The 19,403-nt window shown below is 44.6% G+C and overlaps 2 protein-coding genes across 4 annotated transcripts in view; one reads left to right on the forward strand and one right to left on the reverse strand.

Annotated features, from left to right (window-relative positions):
- INTS4 (integrator complex subunit 4) overlaps positions 1–16,332 on the forward strand; it is a 43,049-nt gene extending 26,717 nt beyond the window's left edge. For all 3 annotated transcript variants that reach the window (XM_080363510.1, XM_080363512.1, XM_080363511.1), the window contains 8 exons: positions 2,865–2,958; positions 5,466–5,546; positions 8,192–8,322; positions 9,187–9,246; positions 11,440–11,599; positions 11,782–11,925; positions 12,890–13,010; positions 16,135–16,332. In XM_080363510.1, the coding sequence (XP_080219636.1) occupies positions 2,865–2,958; positions 5,466–5,546; positions 8,192–8,322; positions 9,187–9,246; positions 11,440–11,599; positions 11,782–11,925; positions 12,890–13,010; positions 16,135–16,328 (985 nt within the window). In that variant the 3' untranslated portion in view covers positions 16,329–16,332. The remainder of the gene's footprint in view (positions 1–2,864; positions 2,959–5,465; positions 5,547–8,191; positions 8,323–9,186; positions 9,247–11,439; positions 11,600–11,781; positions 11,926–12,889; positions 13,011–16,134) is intronic.
- AAMDC (adipogenesis associated Mth938 domain containing) overlaps positions 16,191–19,403 on the reverse strand; it is a 34,269-nt gene continuing 31,056 nt past the window's right edge. The window contains exons 4-5 of the mRNA XM_080363518.1: positions 16,899–17,020; positions 16,191–16,287 (exon numbers count right to left, since the gene is read on the reverse strand). Of these exons, the coding sequence (XP_080219644.1) occupies positions 16,928–17,020 (93 nt within the window). The 3' untranslated portion in view covers positions 16,191–16,287; positions 16,899–16,927. The remainder of the gene's footprint in view (positions 16,288–16,898; positions 17,021–19,403) is intronic.

Below are 19,403 nucleotides of genomic sequence, written 5' to 3' on the forward strand. Positions count from 1 at the left end.
AACAGTGTTTGCAGCCTGTTTGAAACAAAACTGCTCTGCCCCACTGAACAAGGTAAGGGGCAGGTCAAGGTGACCTCAGACTGTTCGCTTATGGTAAAACACATTTTCCATCTTTATGGATAACAGCCTTGTGTGTCTTTTTTAATTCTCAGTCCTTGTATAAGTCATTCATTTTTATCCTATTATTTTTACTGTTTTTACAGGGGTTTTTTGTTTCATTTTGGTAGGAAGAGAGAGGTTTGTTCTCATTGCTGTTTTAATTCCCAGGTGCTATGGCCTTTCATTCAGCGGGAGACAAGCTGCTTGGTTGGGTTCTTATCACCAGTCCTGCTTACAAAGGACATTTGCATTCTTCATTGCTTTGAAAATATGAGATTTTCCTGGATGAGACGATATTATTGCGTGTTGCTGTCTGCTCTTGTAGAGAAACGGGTGTGAATGTGGCTTTTATGCCGCACCTTCCATTTCTTCTCTAAACTGACACAAACGAAACACTTGAAAAGGGTTTCAATATGATCGCCTTGCTTGCAAAGAGGAAAAGAGCCTTATTGCAAAACAATCCAAAATGCTTTGTTTGGAATATGGAATTCCAAAGGGCTTTATTCTTTTTCTTCCCCCCAAATAGCTGCCTTTTCTGTGTGTGTAGCTGGGAATCGCTGCCGCACCCACCTCCACAGGCGGATCAACACTGTGTTCCCCACTGAAAACCCAACTGGGGAAACTACGTGGTTTGTCTTCTGTTTTGAAGCTACTCTGCGCAGCCTAAACCTTCATCTCAAAGCATTTAATGCACTGAACGCTTGAAACAGGTGATCTCTTGGCAGAGCATCCAAAATCTTACAGACACAAGGCCTGGAAACCTCACAGGCTGGGGATGTTTTAGATTTTGAGTGTAGGAATCGTGTTGGAGATGGCTGTACGTGACTTATGTGCAGTAAAGGACAGCGATGCTTTGGAGCTGATGGGAATTATTGGCTTGGCTTTTTTCCTCACGAACCATATTTAACCAGCTAATGTTTTCCACCCATAAGAGAAGGGTGGATTTAGAATCATTTTGGTTGGAAGAGACCCTCAGGATCATCGAGTCCAACCATAATTAACTCTGGCACTAACCCATGTCCCTAAGAATATGGTCTAAATGCCTTTTAAACCCCTCCAGGGATGGTGACTCCACCACTGCCCTGGGCAGCCTGTTCCAATGCCCAACAGCCCTTTCCATGAAGAATTTTTTCCTAATATCCATCCTAAACCTCCCCTGGTACAACTTGAGGCCATTTCCTCTCATCCTATCAGTTGCTACTTGGGAGAAGAGACCAACACCCTCCATGCTCCAACCTCCTTTCAGACAGTTTTTAGGACAAAACCAAAGTGTTACAGGTTGTTTTGCAGGAGGCAAGAGGTTCCTGCACCAACAGTTTGGTTGCTGAGAGGGGAAGCTCACAGGGACATCGTTCCCTCCTCCTCTATCATTTTTGTCACTGAGGGAAGTAACACAAACCTCCTAGAGCTGGTATCTCCTTGGGATTTACATTTCCAACCACGCTCAGGCCTGACGCTCTCCTGCCGAAACTGCAAGACAGGCTTTTCAAACAGCACATTGTTCTTTGTGGTTTGATTTCTCCATCCGTACAACAGGAATTTTTGGTTTTTGGCTCGCAGGGATGTTGATATGTGCTTAAGATTTGTAAGGAAATAGAATGAGTGGAATTGGGAACTGTAGGAGATTGGGAAATGGAATAATTGCCCAGTTGTTAGCTGAGACGTGACATCCTGGTCCCCATTGGTGCGACGTGATGCATTAAAATGAAGCACCCAGGAGTCTCCTCTTCTCTCTGGGAGGTGAAATGGAGTCGCTGTGTAAAGCTCAGGCTGGTTCTGCTATCACAGCATCGAAGGAAAGACACAGCCCCTCTGGATTTGGTTTTTAATGTATCAGTGCTCAGCAAGCTGCTGGTTTGGCAGAGCCAAAGCTGCAGAACTGTGTCATGAATGCAAAGGTAAATCTAAAATAATCAAGAGGGAAAGGGTCATCTGAAGGTAAAATGTTCTTTTTAATAACGCACTAGGCAATGTGGAAGGAGAATGGCAATTTTAGTACACATGATATCAAAGCAAAATGCAGAGAAGAACGGACGTGTCCAATCCATGTCATCCAGCCTATTTGCAGTTCTGCAACAAAAATGAATTTTGGTTTCTTGGTGCACACTTTTGATTTTAAAACATGTATAACTAAAGCTTTTTGGGGTTCCATTCACTGTCATTTATATTTCTGTGGAGTCACAAGCTACTTCTATTGCTGTATGATATACAAGGAACACCAGACAACACGCAGCTCGTTGGGGCAAATATCAATGCATCAGATTTCAGCTTGGTTTATTATAAAAAGGCAGCAATACTTCAAATAACGCTCAGTTTTGGGAGCCTGACGTGTTCCAACCAACCTTTCCTCGCCAACAGTTTTAGATTTCCCAACAGCGTGATGCGAATGGCTCTTTAGCTACTGGAGAAGTCTGGAGTGTTTTAAGTTAAATCTGGAGTGTTTTAAGTTAAATCTGGCGTGTTTTAAGTTAAATCTGGAGCCACTGGGCTGTGTGGTCCCCACAGGGCTGCAGAGCAACACGTGTTGATGGATTTTCTGCTGCCGCTGTGCTGGTATCGTCCTCCAGCAAAAAGGAGACGCCAAGTCCCAAGGTGCAAAGTGGTTTGTAGTGCCCGTTTGCTGCTGTTTCTGGCGCTGCTTCTAAATTGAACAAAATTGCAGGAATTGTTGGCATCGTCGTCGCTCTTGCCGCATCCTGAGTGCATTTAGATTAATTTGCTGTCTTATGTTTATTTTTTTTTGCTTCTCTTTCCATGTGTTTCAGTGATCTTCAGAGGCTCGGAGAGCTGCAGTCGGAACTGGCAGGGATGGCGGATTTCACCGCAACTTACCTTCAGTGTCAGCTGCTCCTCATCAAGGTTTGACTTGAGACTACACCTGGAATATTGTGTCCAGTTGTGGCCCCTCAGTTCCAGCAGGACAGGGAACTGCTGGAGAGAGTCCAGCAAAGGGCAACAAAGATGCTGAAGGGAGTGGAGCATCTCCCGTGTGAGGAAAGGCTGAGGGAGCTGGGGCTCTGGAGCTGGACAAGAGGAGATTGAGGGGTGACTCATTCATGGTTATCGATATGTAAAGGATGAGTGTCAGGAGGATGGAGCCAGGCTCTTCTCGGTGACAACCAATGATAGGACAAGGGGTAATGGGTCCAAACTGGAACACAAAAGGTTCCACTTAAATGTGAGAAGAAACTTGTTCCTGGTGAGGGTGGCAGAGCCTGGCCCAGGCTGCCCAGGGAGGTTGTGGAGTCTCCTTCTCTGCAGACATTCCAACCCGCCTGGACACCTTCCTGTGTAACCTCATCTGGGTGTTCCTGCTCCATGGGGGGATTGCACTGGATGAGCTTTTGATGTCCCTTCCAATCCATGACATTCTGGGATTCTGTGTAATTCCCCCGGTCCATCACAGCGCTGCATTTCCATCTTTTCACATTCATGATGAAAATGCAGGTTCCGTGAATTTCTGATATTCCCCCTCCCCTTCTGTGGCAAATAATCGATGCGGTTACTTTGCCAGTGAACACGCCAGTGCAGATCTCTGCTGTCGTACACAGGCCTTATGTTGGTTCACGTGCACTTTGCCAGCAGAGGGTTTATTTTCTGGCAGAAATCGCAACGGAGGCAACTACTCTGTGGCCTTTTATGTTACAAGAGCAGCTTTTCTCTGAGTGCTTTTTGCTAAACTGCTGCTATAAGCAGAGTTTTTATAGACAATGTTTTGTAAGCAGCTAAAAAGCTGGAATTCCTTCGACTTGATTGAGCAAAATAGTCAGTTGTGCTTTCTTTGAAAGTGCCGAAATTATCTGTCCGTTGGGTATTAGCAGATGAAATGGTTCCTTTGACACCACGGCAAAGCAAAACCCTTTTCTCTATCAGCTTCTTGCTGTAAACAGCAACTCGTTCTTTGCTTCACTTCTCAAGCTATAAGCTGGCACTAGGATTGAAATCAGTCTCCTGGCATTCTTTAGGTGTTTGAATGCAACTTACACTAAAGAACTAAAGCAAGCGACAAACAGGTTTCCAGAAAGGCCTCAATAAAAGCTTTGTTATGTAAAACCGAGAAGGGATTTGAGTTCCTTTGCTAAATGAGTAGCTGCCAGTTGGCGAAGCTCATGCCAGCCCTCAAATCCTTGGGACGCGTTTATCACCCTCAGAAGGTATTTCAGTCGAGTGCTGTTACAGTTCAGCTAAAGCCAAACCTTTTGCCAAAGCAAAATGTGCTGTCCAGGCGCGGGACCAACATTTGGAGGTGGCTTTGTCGCCCTTCTCCAGGGTTCGAGTGGCGTGAACCAGATGGTTTGTTGGGGAGAAGGGGGGTAAAAGCTGCATCAGCCGTTCTTGGCTCAAGGTGTAGAACAGTTAATCCATCAACAATGTGGCCGAAATGAAAAAGAACTCGTAATATATAGTTAGAAATTGTGATGTGGCAGAGAGAACCCAAAAGTCAGAGCAGCCTTTTTCAGTGGATTCCATGCCAATTGCTTCTTTCCCCAACAGAACAGAAGCTGCTGAGGTAAAAAATATCTTCATTTCCCAGCCTCTGGAGGCTACAAATGTTCTACACACCCAGTGATTTTAGGGGTAAACTGGGATTCTGGGGCCAGTTTAGGTGGAGGATACAGCCGGTGTTGTGTGTATCTGTAGCTAAGGACAGGCAGCTTTCAAGAAGTGATATAAATCATCTAATCAAGCCTTCTTAATTTTTTAACATACATTTTAACATACACATATGGTTGGACTTGATGATCTTGAGGGTCTCTTCCAACCGAATGGTTCTGTGATTCTATTCTATGATAAAAAACAAATAGGGTGTGGGTGTTGTTTGTTGGGTTTGATCAGTGGCTGATTTACACTCAGTATTCTTAGTAACTCCAGGATCTTGGGTGGGGTGGAGTCTGTCAACAGGAAAGTTCAGAAATATGACTGTGTAGGTGTGTTTCTGGGGACAGTTGCTATTGTTTCTGCTTTCTGCTTGCAGTCTGGGATTGCCCTGATCTTCCTCTCAGGGAGGTGTTAACATGGTGGGCTATTGTTTTATTAAATAAGTAACTGCATTCTGCATCAAATTCTCCTTAAAAAACACTAATAGCTTGACACAGCCAATCTCTACTTCATGGTTTAGTTAATATTCTCAGCTTCTATTTTATAGTTGTATGGGTATCTCTGTGTATTGATAGAACAATACATATTTTGGAAGCTGTGTTTCTCCATGTTATATTTAAAAGCACAAAAGACACTTTTTCACCCAACCTGTTGGTGTAGAGCCGAGAGACAGGGCATCTTCCCTGCTCCCAAACCCATCTAGCCCAGCATTATAATTTTTAGACTGAACTAGGTATTTATCATCATTTCGTGGTTTTCTTTTGCAGGCCTTGCAGGAGAAGCTGTGGAACGTGGCGGCTCCTCTGTACCTGAAACAGAACGTGTTGGCGTCTGCCGCAGCAAAACAGGTGAGGCAGAAGCAGCGGGGTCTGCAGGTCCTTGGATATGAGCCCCTCCTTGGCCACGCAACAGAAATATGCTTCTGATCCTCCACTGCTGTAGTCTGTCCAAGTAAATTGTGGTTCCACAAGGAGGAGAAGTTTTGCTCGTCTTCAAAAGATGAGTGGGGAGGTTCATGACAACTGTACAATGCAGAAGAGCAAGAAAGAAGATCCAGAAAACCGTGGGCTGTTTGCCCTCACCTCATTCCCAGGGAAGGCTGTGGATTGTATCCTCTTAAAAGCCATTCCTAAACAAGTGAAGGTCAATGTGGTGATTTGGAACAGCCAAAATGCATTTCCCAAGGGCAAATGATGCCTAACCATAGAATCATTTTGGTTGGCAGAGACCCTTAAGATGAAGTCCAACTGTTGACCCAACCCTGGCACTAACCCATGTCCCTGAGAACTTCACGTCCGTGTCTTTTACACCCCTCCAGGGATGGTGACTCCACCACTGCCCTGGACAGCCCGGCATGACCAACACCATTGCTCTCTGGTGCTGTGAGCAGAGAGAGGGCAGTGGATGTCATATCTCTTGACTTTAGCAAAGCGTTTGCAGTCTCCTGTAGTTTCTTTTTCACCAAACTGGCAGAATTCTGGCTGAATAAGTGGCTGATAAGGCTTCTTCAAATTGAGGAACCAGTTGACACACTGGAGGGCACATCTGGGGAACTGGGATGACAGGAACCTCATGATGTTCAGCGTGGGGATCCCAGTGGACAACACATTGGACATGGGGCAGTAACAAAGGTCACCTGCATCCTGGGCTGGCTTAGCAAGAGCGTAGCCATCAGGTGTGGAGAAATGGTCCCTCCCCTCTGTTCAGTTCCTGGGAGATCACATCTGGAGGGCTGAGTTGTTTTTTGGGCTCCCTGGTAGAGGAGGGTGGAGGATGTTGGTCTCCCAAGTAACAAGTGACAGGACAAGAGGAAACAGCCTCAAGTTGCGCCAGGGGAGGTTTAGATTGGATATTAGGAAAAAATTATTCACAGAAAGGGCTGTCGGGCATTGGAACAGGCTGCCCAGGGCAGTGGTGGAGTCACCATCCCTGGAGGGGTTTAAAAGGTGTTCAGACAAGGTTCTTAGGGACATGGTTTAGTGCTGGAGTTGGGTTATGGTTGGACTCGATGATCCTCAGGGTCTCTTCCGACCGAGATGATTCTATGATTCCAAGATGCTGACAAACCAGAGCAGGTTCAGCAGAGGGCCAAGGTGGTCAGGGCTGGAACTCATTCCCTACAAGGAGAGGCTGAGGGAATTGGGCTTGTCCCGCCTGGAGAAAAGGCTTCAGGGTGGATTTACTGCTGTCCACCACTGCCTCATCCATAGAATGTAGATAAGACATGTCCAGACTGCCCTGGACAAGAGACCCAGGTTGGAATATGAGAAATTTTGATTAGATATAAATGGAGTAATTTACCATAAGGGTGGTTAAATACTGTAACAGGTTTCCCAGAGAAGTTGGGGGAATCTTTGTCCCTGGAAGTGTCCACAATTTTATGTGGTTGCAAGTAACTGGGTCTAATCAGACCTGCTCTGAGCAGGGGATCAGGCTAGATGACCTCCAGAGCTCCCACCCAACCTGAGTTATTCTGATCCTGCGATGTATAAATGATCAGATCCTGGAAAAACTGAAGCTAAAAAACTGAAGCCAAGCCCTAAGAAAAGGTAAAGGAGAAAGCAAACTATTAAATAATGCAGAAACAAATGTAGAGTAAAAGCGAATTCATGGATCTGCTGGGAAACTCTGCTGACATTTTGAGTCTTCGGTTAATTAAGATGTAATAAGAGGCAGGTTCTGCTGCACATCAAAACCTTCCAGTGCTGTTGACAGCTGTCCCCAGGGATGAGTTAGAAACAAAAGCCGATGAGCTTTTAAAATCATCTCTAATTGAACTGTGTGTCTTGGGTGCCCTTTTCAGTGGCATGTGAACCCCCTGGGAAGTTTTATCTGTTGTGACTGTGCGTGTAGATCACTTCTCATCAATGCAAAGTGAGGGAATGTCTCCTATTAAATAACTTGGAAGTTCTCAGCTTCTATACAGTCACACTAAACTTAGCTGTATTAATTCGAGCTCTTCCCTCGTCTACTTAAGCCCATGTGTTTTGCCAGATAAAGTACGATGAGTAAAACTGTCCAATGTCCATCTGAGCTTTTAACCTTGTATCTAAAATAACCCAGAACGACAATTATCTTGGGATAGTTCCCATCAGCAACACATGAAGCGTTGTCGAATGTCAAGTTGTTTTCAACAGAACTTGGCAAATCTGGCTCCAAACACGTAAACCCGAGCAGGACCACTGAGGTTGCTCATGTTTTGTGTTCCAGAGCAGCCAGTGGGAGGTTCTGAGTGCTCTACCCTTGGAAATTTAAAATGTAATTGACTGTGCATGGAGAGAGTGCTTGATTTCATGAATTATTTCTTTCATATAGCCAAGAAGACTTTTCAGTATTAGGTGCCGCTTTATGCCGTAAAGAATTTCACCAAAAGAATGAGACTCGTGGATTAACGTGTTCCTCGATGTGAGGAAAAATACCAGAATCTTGTGATCGTGCGTGTGTAAGAGTTTAACAGAACCTGATGTATTTTTACCCTTGTGGTGTCTGACAGATTTTGGAAGAAACTTACAAGATGGAGTTTATGTACAGCGGAGTGGAAAGCAGACAAGTGGTCATTATTCATCACATGAGGCTGCAGGCGAAGGCGTTACAGCTCATCGTGACCGCACGTACCACTAGAGGGTAAGGATGACCTGCTAAAAGCGCTTCTTAGGCTTAACTTTAAGCTTAGTTTCCTTAAGCTTTGCTTAAAAGGAAGAGCAAGGAGAAATTGGACACATAAATCACAGCATGCCAATAACCACTGCTAAAATAATTCCGAATGAAGAGCCTTCGGTGTAGCTGTATAGTGGCACAATACTAAATTAAATGACAAAATTATTGGGAAGATGCGTTTTGGTGGTTGAGTTCTCTCACTATGAGGATATAAATAGGCGGGAATGCTGTAGAGTTGGTATTTGGGACCTACTTAAATGGGGAAAAGTATCAAAGAATGCCCTGATCGTGTTTGCTTCATTGAGTATTAGTTGCTGAGGTCTTAGCATCAGAAAATAATTGTCATTGTGACTGATCTGCAGCTGATGTTGGTGCAAATCGTGGCTCAGGTAACACAAGAGGCTCCATGTGGTTCATTTTGGCTGCTGAGGTCAATGAAGTTACATACGAGTTTGGGTGGTTGTAGAATTAGAGCAAAGTGATTAGTATCCTAATTCATTTCAAGTTTGTTGCCGTCGATTTACTGCGTTGCCATAGATGCCCATAATATATTTTAACCTCTTATTTTATAAGTGGAAACTTAATCTTTTCTAACAGTGGCTTTGGGAACTTAATTAGTGCCTTAAGCAAATGATTTTTTGTGGGATATGGATGTGGGAAGGGAACACCAATTAATTTTGTTTTTTTCTCATGGAGAACACCTTTCTAGCCTCAAAACTGTAAGATCTTGTATTTTTAAGAGTTTGACCTGGGTTCCAAAACACCTAAATGTAGCTGTATAGCCAGTTTTCTTTATTTAGAATGAAGCAAGGAACCTTATCTTTGTTACAGAGTGGAACCCCTTTTTGGGATGTGTGAAAAATTCCTGCAAGAAGTGGATTCCTTTCAGAGGTGAGAAATTCTGTTGCTTCTTTGTTAGAAAATCTCCTCGCTGTTGTCATCAGGGAATATTCCATTTATTCTTCATGCCTTCGCATCTTCCCCTGTTGCTGTTTTACATCGGGGACTATGAGATCGATAAAGCAAGACATAAACTCCCTTTGAAATGTGGGATTAATGGAGGAGCTTTGCTGGGAGTATGAAGTTGTAAATGAGTGAGCAAACCATCTACATGCTCAGGATGGGAGTCGCCTGGACCAGGTGTTGAGTTGTGCTTTGTAAATCTGCTGCTTGTGAAGGGCTCCCCCAGCTCTCCTCTTTGATTTTTATCCTAATCTAGATGGCTAAAATAGGTCAGATTAGGGATGTGCAGTTGTTTTTCCATCTGTTCAGAAGGGAACTGGATAGCTCGCCCAGAGACACAGATATCCAGAGTTGGCTGAGCAGAATTCCAGCTCTATTTCCCATTAAATCCTCATTTATTTGTGGTCCATATACTTGGCAGTTGCGGGTGGTTACATGATGAGGAAAGTGAACCAAATCTACCCACTCCCGAGTGCTCGGCTCGTTTGGTAGATACCAACTAGAGCTGTTCAGTTGCTTTTTATCCTTGCGCTGAGTCTTGGGATGTGCAAAAGTCATCACTGTTTCCTAGGAATGTAACTCCTACGTGAATTCCACAAAAGGGGGAGTGAGTTGAGGGAAGGGAACGGAGCTGGGGAAGGGGCTGGAGCACAAGTGTGATGGGAGCGGCTGAGGGACCTGGGGGGTTCAGCTGGAAAACAGGAGCTGAGGGGAGACCTTCTGATCTCTGAACTGCCTGAAAGGAGCTTGGAGCCAGGGCGCGTCGGGCTCTGCTCCCCAGGAACAAGCGCCAGGACCAGAGGAAACGGCCTCAAGTTGCGCCAGGGGAGGTTGAGGTTGGATCTGGGGAACAGTTTCTTCCCCAAAGGGCTGTGGGGCATTGGGACAGGCTGCCCAGGGCAGTGGTGGAGTCACCATCCCTGGAGGGGCTGAACAGACACACAGATGAGCTTCTTAGGGACATGTGGTAGTGGTGACCTTGGCAGCGTTGGGTTAACGCTTGGACTGGATGACCTTAAAGGTCTTTTCCAACCCAAACGATTCTCTGTTTCTGTGGGGGATGGTAGATCCTGTCAGTTGCTGTAAGGTCACCTGTAAATGCTCGGGCATGTAAAATCTCTGTGTCTGAGTGGTGCAGCCTCGGTGTGCTGGATTTTAGCTGCATCCCATGATGGAGCAGTTGGAATGTGTTTTGTACATAGTGTCAGTCACAGGAACACAGGGATGTGTATTCCTGCATCACCCTATTACTCTGTATGCAGAAGAGTGGTGGAGGCTTCTGTTTATGGATTATGCTTCTGTAAGAACACCCAAGATCCTAAAACCCCTCTCACTTCTAAGGCTTTAGGACCTGAAGCTCTTTTGGGCACGTCTGGTGTTCCTGTTCTTTATATACTCAACTGTAGGTGAATATACAACACACCACCGAACTTGACAAGGGCGAGGAGAACCCATTGTTCAAGAAACAGTGCATTCATTCCCCTAGATTGCATGAGTATTTACTAGGCTTCAAAAACTGCTGATAACAAGAGATAAACCACCAATCAGTCTAAAGAAGCATCTTCTGCATACAGGGATGTAGGGTGATAGCCCAATTTTACTTCTATATAAAGAATAAGTATTAAATACTCTGTTGTGAGAGGCTGTCGTCCCAAACTATAGAGGAGATTCTATTCGCTATTCTATTTGCTGTTCTTGACCTCTTGTAGTTTACTATTAAAATTTCACTCCTCAGATGTAATAATCAATATTCTCTTAAATATTGGTAGATGAAAACCATTCTGGAAACTTTGCTGCAGCGGATCAGCCAACTCACGTATTGGGTGTGTGGGTACGTTAGAGCCGGTAATGAGTCAGCTATTTAATTAGCCAGATGAAAGCGCACAGCATAAAGAATAAGGCATATGCATGACATCCCTGAGAAGCACCAAGTTCAAACGTTTTTGAGGCAACTATACCAGGAACGGCGCTTTCATCCAGCCGTGTTTCTCTGTTGCATCAGAAGGGGAATCCACATATCTAATTCTGACCTTATAACTAAATATAAGGATGAAGTAGCTTGGCTGAAAATAACAATACTGTTGAAAAAAGTATTTGATTTTCGGTTTCTTCTTAACACAGATGTTTCATCTCTGAGCTCCCACACATGCAAGGCAGTTTTGTAGATAAATTGCTGGACTTAATGCCCAGACTTGTGACATCCAAGCCTTCGGAAGTGGTCAAGATTCTTCAGACAACCCTGCGACAAAGTACCTTCCTCCACCTTCCTCTTCCAGAGCAGGTCAGTGTAACACAAAGAATTCCAATGCAATATCCTTAGCATCTGGAACGCTTAATAACTCCTGGCAGTATCTAAATGAACCCAAAGTTAATGCACAACTTCTCCATTAAGAAGTTATGATCCTTTTTTCTTTCCTCCTCCTCCCCATGCCTTATTTTTGCCAACCGCTTTGCCCCTAATAGCTCCACAGAGCTACTGCAAATATCATCGAGCCTACCGGTGAATCGGATAATCCTCTGAGGTTTACGTCGGGGTTGGTGGTGGCACTGGATGTTGATGCGACTCTGGAACACGTGCAGGATCCCCAAGGAACCGTTAAAGTCCAGGTAAGCTGTTGCTTGACATAAATGCAAAGGAGATTGTGTTTGCTTAAGGATGTCAACACTTCTCAATTGCGAATAACTGGACACAACAAGGCTGGATTTCTGTATTTGAACCACACGTTCTGAAACCAGCTTGTGGATAGTGCGCTGAGTTGACTTGTGCAATTCCTGAGGCTTTGAGTGCTTGGATGCCGTTCTGTGCTCCACTCGGTGCTTTCACGTGCACTGGGCGTGTTACCGACATGAGCACAAATAAACGCTGGTGAGCTTGTAGCTTGTGTAGCTGGGAGAAGGAGGAGCAAAAGGAGCTGTTCTGAACGGGACAGAAACGCACAGGCTCTCGGCTCTTTGTATTTCTGACTTAACTGTCTTCTTGCTGCTGAATCATTAGTTTCAAATGCAGCTGAGGAGGTGGATGTGCTATAATGCCAAGTCACATATGCAAATTCGCTGCATAACAAAGAACTGAAAACCTCTGTTTACAGTGCAGAGGAGGAAGGTGATGTCAAGGTAAATTTTTCCCCTCTGGTGTGGGTCTGAGTGGCCAGCGTGTGGCTGTTAAATCAGGGGCAACTGGACTCCTGGCTCCAAGATAAAGCAAACCCTCCTGCCTTCTGAACTCAAACTGAACCACCAAAATAGCACACAGTGTGCAAATCATAGGACAGTTTGGGTCGTAAGGACCTTCAAAGCTCATCCAGTGCCACCCCTGCCATGAGCAGGGACATCTTCACCAGCTCAGGTTGCTCAGAGCCCCATCCAGCCTGGCCTGAGATGTCTCCAGGGATGGTTCATCCACCACCTCTCTGGCCAACCTGAGCCAGGCTCTCACCACCCTCAGGGGCAACAATTTCTTCCTCATGTCTTGCCTGAATCTCCCCTCTTTTAGTTTAAATCCATCACCTCTTGTCCTGTTGCAAATCCACAATCCAGTTGTCATTCATTTCCTTTTTTTCCCCCGCTATAGGTATTGTATCCCGATGGACAAGCACAAATCATCCATCCGAAACCAGCTGACTTTCGAAATCCTGGTCCTGGAAGGCACAGGCTGATAACTCAGGTTTACCTCTCACACACAGCCTGGACAGGTAACGTTCACGATACAAGTTCATGTCATTTTGTCGCAGCACTTTTCTGAGAGAGGAGTGTGTCTTGCTTGATGTCAGACTCCTGTACATAAGACGTACCCCTGCAGTCTTGGGGTTTTTGAGGGTCCTGGAGTCTACAGCTGTTGTTCATAGAATCACGGGATGGTTTGGGTTGGAAGGGACCTCTGGAGATCATCTCGTCCAACCCACCTGCTAACGCAGGGTCACCAGAGCAAATCTCACAGGAAGGTGTCCAGGTGGGTTTGAATGTCTCCAGAGAAGGAGACTCCACAACCTCTCCGGGCAGCCTGGGCCAGGATCTGGCACCTCAAAGGAAAGAAGTTTCTCCTCATATTCAGATGGAACCTCCTGTGTTTCAGTCTGTGCCCATTGCCCCTCATCCTGTCATTGGCACCACTGAACAGAGTCTGGTCCATCTTCTTGACACCCACCCTGGAGATATTGATCAGCATTGATGAGATCCCCTCTCAGCTTCTCTTCTCCAGGCTGAACAGCCCCAGCTCTCTTAGTCTCTCCTCATAAGAAAGATGTTCCAGACCGCTCAGCATCCCCGTAGCTCTCACCTCTTTGTCCTTCTTAAACTGGGGAGCCCAGAACTGGACCCAGCACTCCAGGCACACAGCACTTTAGCAACCTGATCTGGTGAAGATGTCCCTGCTCATGGCAGGGGTTGGACCAGATGAGCTTTGAAGGTCCCTTCAACCCAAACCACTCTATGATTCTGTGATTCTACTTATTGGTGCTGCCCTTGGCGTTCCTCAGATTTCTAGCAGCCTTTGGGCAGTGATGTCTCGCTGGGTGGCACAGCACCGTGGCTCCGTAGGTGACTTGAGGGGCTGCAGTTGCTGGGGAGAAGATGCCGGTGGCTGCATGTGTGGTCATATGTAAATAAATGTAGGAGTAGTTACACATATACAGTGCTAAAATTACATGTGGCCACCACATGTGGCAACCACAAGGCTGATGTGGCTTTGGTGAAAAAGAGTTTGACATCCCTGGTGTAGAGGAAGAGCAGTTGAGAAGTGAGGTCTGTGTCCTTATTTTAAGTTGAGGAGTCACGATCAACTGAGTCACTGTAATTCATCGCTTTAGATCTGACGGGTGTTTGAGGAGGGCAGAGAACCTTTGGAACTGTGTGTACTCAACAGTGTAATTTCACTGCTGATTAAAACTTGACCTTTTTGATGTCCTAAAAACCACCTTTTAGCTCTGAAATACGTGACTCCAACATTCTCGTTCAGTCTCAGCTGACATTCACCCTTCCCGAGGAAAGAGCTTCAGTCATTCACTTGGTTTCAAACAACAAAAGTATTTGTTGTTTTGGAGGAGAAAAATAGTATTGCTTCTATAACTGGAAGTATCTGGATTTAAGGGATCGTGTTGTACCAATGGGAGCTGAATCAAATCCTTATTTCTGCTTCTGCAGCGTTCACTGAAAGGGCATTTTAGGTCTGGTCCCAAAGGATTCTGTTCTGGTGTCTCCTCTGGTCTTTATTTTAACTTTAAACTTTGACATTTGGCACTTGGGCCTATAAAACGTGGGGAGGACACCAAGCTGGGAGGGCTCAGGGCTCCGAATTGAAAATGGAGAAATTCCAGACATTGAAACTTATCGAAGGCCGGTAAAAAGTGTGTGCTTAGGAAAGAGGATGCCCAAATGCAAAGCACAGATTCACTTTTGATCAATAGCAGAAGCGATAGAGCAAGCTACAAATTAAAGGAGGTGCCAGTGTGGCAAAAAGGTGAGTCTGTGAGAAAGGTGGGGAAAAAGGTTATTTCATGTGTTCTGTCAGGTGTGGGTGATGTCTCAGCTGCAGTTCTGGGTGTCCCGCCTTAACATTCTGTGGGTTTCAGTAATTTAGTCCTGGTTTTGGTGAAAAAGTACGTTACGCTGTTCAGCAACAGCTGAAACATCCCTTGGTTAGCAACACCATTTTGGTCACAATTCCGAAACTCAGCCCCACGCGAGCTACTGTGATGGAAAATTAACTTTATCCCAATCAAAACCAATACAATTCCATACGGAAAACCTAAAGGAATCATGGTTTTCAATCTAGAAAGGAAAATTTTGATGGGGATATAGTCCTGCGTGCTGCTCAGGGTCCTACTATGTAGGCTGGGAACCTGTTTTCCTGATGTCTGCTGGGAGAAGAACAAAGTGAAATCATCTTATGGGCAGAATTAGGAATATCTGTCCAGCTGCTGAGATGGGGAAAAGACTGTCAGCGTAAAAACCTCCAAGAGAAGAGAATCTTCAATTAATGCGCTCTGAGGCTTGTGAGCCATCAGCTGGATCCACTTGATCCTGCCATAAAAATACAGCTCGCAAGACCTACTAGTTCTACGATCTTTTATTATTTTTTTAAATTTATTTTTATTATTTGGTTGGAATAACTTCTAACAGTTACTTTCGAAAGTTGCTATTTATTGTTAGTTGTGAGAGGTTTTTAAGCTATGACAAAGAGCCGAGGGGTTTAAACCAGTGCCTAGTTCTACTGTGCTGAGCCTAACGACGAGCAACAAGACTGGGGAAGGGACTTGAACATAAGACCTATGGGGAGAAGCTGAGGGAGCTGGGCTTGTTTAGTCTGGAGAAGAGGAGGCTTAGAGGTGAGCTCAGCACTCTCTAGAACTACCTGAAGGGCAGTTCTAGCCAGGTGGGGATTGGGCTCTTCTCCCAGGCAGTCAGCAATAGGACAAGGGGCCATGGGCTTTAGCTCTGCCAGGGGAAATTTAGGCTGGAGATTAGAAAGCAATTCTTTGCAGAGAGAGTAATGAGACATTGGAATGGCTGCCCAGGGAGGTGCTGGACTCACCAGCCCTGGAGGTTTTTAAACTGAGATTGGACATGGCACTTAGTGCCATGATCTAGTCAATGGACTGGAGTTGGACCAAGGGTTGGACTTGATGATCTCTGAGGTCTTTTCCGACCCAGTCGATTCTGTGACGATGTTGTATTTTCAAACGCCAGATGGGGTTCTGCTCAGCCCAGACCTGCTCTGTGCTTCACCCAGCACACGTGAGATACAATTTCAATTCATATCGGTTGTTCCCTATGTCAATAGTCAAGTCTGGGTTGTTGTGTTGTGTTTTTCCTCCGCAGAGCCGTGTCAGATCGAAGTGCGGTTGCTGCTGGCGTACAACTCCAACAAGAGCAAAGCGTCTGCTAAAATCCCCAAATCTACCTGGAGCGAGAGTTTGGAGGCTCTTCCGCAATCTGAAAACGGCATCGAGGGGACCATCCCCTTCAGCAAACCTGTCAAAGTTTATATCATGCCCAAACCCGCCAGGCGGTGAAGTCTGTGGCTAAAAGAAATATATTTATGGGCAATACACAGTGTTGCAAGATGGTGAATCAAACCCAAATAATTTTATACTTGTATGAAAAGGGAAAAAAAGAGAAATAAAGCTGTTGAGGAACAATCGATCTCCTCTGTGACGAAGCAGATATACCAATACAGGAGTTATTCAGCTAACTGGGAGTAGTTTCAAGAAAATGCGGGTGTTTCTATATTGAATCGACAAGATGAAAACAGTTCCCAATCAGCATTCCAGCAGTAACGTCATTTGGCCCTATCTTCAGTTGTTACTTAATAGAAGTTTCTCCTCAAGGTTTTTCTGCTGTGTATTTACCAAGGTATATACTATGTAAATGCTTAGTCACATAAATCAAGGTTATTTTTACAGACCTTCGAAATGAAGCTGAGGAGTTCGGATTTTTTGTAGAGGTTTGGTTTTGGTTTTTTGTTTGGTTGTTTCCTTTTTAATGGCTAGAACTTGTGCATTGGTACCTAAATTCTTAGTCTACATATATATATATATATCTATAATATCAAAAGTGTTATTGTTTTTGTGTAGGAACTGCACCTCAAAGTGGAATTCCCAGTTGCCGTATGTTAAATCCCGAGCGATGTTCCGTCCTGTATTGAAGCTGGTGCAGTTTTGGGGAGCACAGGTTGTTCACATTGTGGTGCCGGGGCAGGAGGAACCTGTTGGTGCAACCAGAGCTTCAGTTACAGAACATGGAGCTGGAGTTAGAGCAAGAAAACAACAAATTACTGTTTTTGTTTACAAACCTGCAAGAGATGAAAATGTTCAACTCCATTTTATGGATGTCTGTAGGAACGATGTGATTAAATGCCACAGAATCTGTTTCTGGGTGGTGAGCTTGGCCTGAACCATCTTACTCAGATGAGAAAACCTCTTTAGTTTTACAGTCCTGGAGCAGTTTTGCCAATCAAAGTGTTTCTGATGAGCTGAAATATCCAAACGCTCTCAATTACGCAGTGGTCAGGCAGCTTCTCAGTGTCCTAAGTGGCTGAGCTATGAGTACGGAGGGACAGAATTATACTATAAATGTGGTTTTTCTGGCATTCCTGGTGGAAAGGGTGTCTGGGCAAAGCTTCAGCGGACTAAGGAACATCCCGCAATATGTAGCAAACCTTTGGTAGGATTTTCTAGGAGCGTTTAATGTGTGAAACTTCGTAGTGCAGCAGCCAAATGTTACCTGTCCTCATAAATCATTAAAAAGAAAAAAAAGGTGTATTTTTAGCAAGTAAACAAAGCCCTGAAGAAACACATTCCAGTTGGACAAAGATCAGTGTAAATAATAACCCCTTCTGTGCTTTTTCTACAATAAAATAGGAAAACTCAGGCTTATCTCTTTATTATATAAGTGGACATACATAGTCCTAGGCTAACAAAAGATTCCTCCGAGTTGTGATTTTAATTTGACATAGTGGGCAAGGATCACTTGCCTTCTGTGTTCCAACCAATGAGTAAGTATTGAAGAGCTGTATCAAAGTTCATCTGTAATTTCAAGGTGCTTAAAACCACTTGAGAATTTAAGACTGCGACAAACATTTCCAGTCTAATGAGAGTATTCCATAGTTGGCTTCTCAATATTGTCCTGGAGATATTGATCTTGATTCCTAGTTTGAGTCGTGGATGAAATCATTGGTTTTTCCTTTTATTCTTAGGTTTCATCTATTCTATTTTAATGGGAAATTCATCATCAGATTACTGAAGTCTATTGAAATAATGCAATTATCAAGTCAATAGTGCTTAAAATAATGCATAAATTTATTCAGACAAAAGGTGAAGCTTATGAGATATTAACTCAAACCTGGTGTGGCTTTTTGTATCTTAAAGTCCAGAAAAACTAAGCTGGTGGGTACAGTCACTGCAAAAAGCACAAAGCAAGTTCTTGGGAGGATATAAAAACATGAATTTAAATCGGGACCATGTGCCATCATCTGGGGTTCCAGCTCATTGAGATGAGTTTCCTCTGCATTCCTGCCTTGCTTATCCCCGTTCTCAAAGCTTTTGACCACGTCAGAGACGATACAATTATTATTTTCTTCTGACTTCACTTTCGTCTTCCAGTTTGTCCTTAGGAGGGGGCAGAAGGAATTCAGGAGCAGGCTGACTTCTTGCTTTACAATTTGCTAATGCGATATTAATGCAACTTTTTATTAAGTTTGAAGGCTCGGAGATGTAATAGCACAAACGCTGCCTGATGTCCCTTAAAAATGCTGGTTTGGTGCGTCTGAGTCTTTTTAAGGCCGGTATCTCCAGCGCCAGCTCGTACGTGCTGCTTCACAAAGATAAGGGCTGGCGACCGACCCGCTTACAGCGGAACCTTCTGGTGCCCAGCCCAGTATCTGCTGTACTGGGAGCTCGCTGCCATTACTGGGAGAGCATTTTCCTGCTGGGAGGCAGAGAAGTGGCGTATGTGAGGAATCCTGCCCTAAAAAAAGTGCATTCCCACGATTTGGACGATGAGCCTGTTAATTTTACCATTATTTACGGCTCTAGCTGAAAGCGGTGATTTAATAACGATACCGTTTTGACCTCTGGATGAATTTATTTCGATGAATCAGTCCCAGCTGTTTCCACCATGCAGCAAAGCAATTTCAGACACCAAGGAGGAAATTTGGGATTTCGGGGACTGGAGCAGCCACGTTTGTGGAACTGATGAAGCTGCCTCAAGAGCAGAAGTAGAAAATAGGGATTGATGCAACTTGCAGCGGATTATCTTCTTGTTAACGCCCAAGTTGTGTGCTGATGGTAGCAAAACTTAGCAGTTTATCTCTGTATCTCCCTGGTTTGGTAGTGGAATTGTCTCTATCCTACTGGTTGCCAAATGGAAGGAAAAATGAAGAAGCTGCAGCACCTCTAAAATGGTCTCAGACTTTTGGGAGGACAAACACGTAGCACCAGTGCGAGGGGCTCACTCTGCAGGACCTGGGCTGAGCGGTTTTGTTGAATGTGGCTTGATCATTAATGTGCCACATTAATATGAAAATACTTAAAAAGCCAAAACCTAGAGGTGAAAGATCAGGTGTTTGTTTGCTCAACTTCTAAAAAACT

The sequence above is a fragment of the Nesoenas mayeri genome, assembly GCF_963082525.1.
Source record: "Nesoenas mayeri genome assembly, chromosome: 1".
Lineage (NCBI taxonomy): Eukaryota > Metazoa > Chordata > Aves > Columbiformes > Columbidae > Nesoenas > Nesoenas mayeri.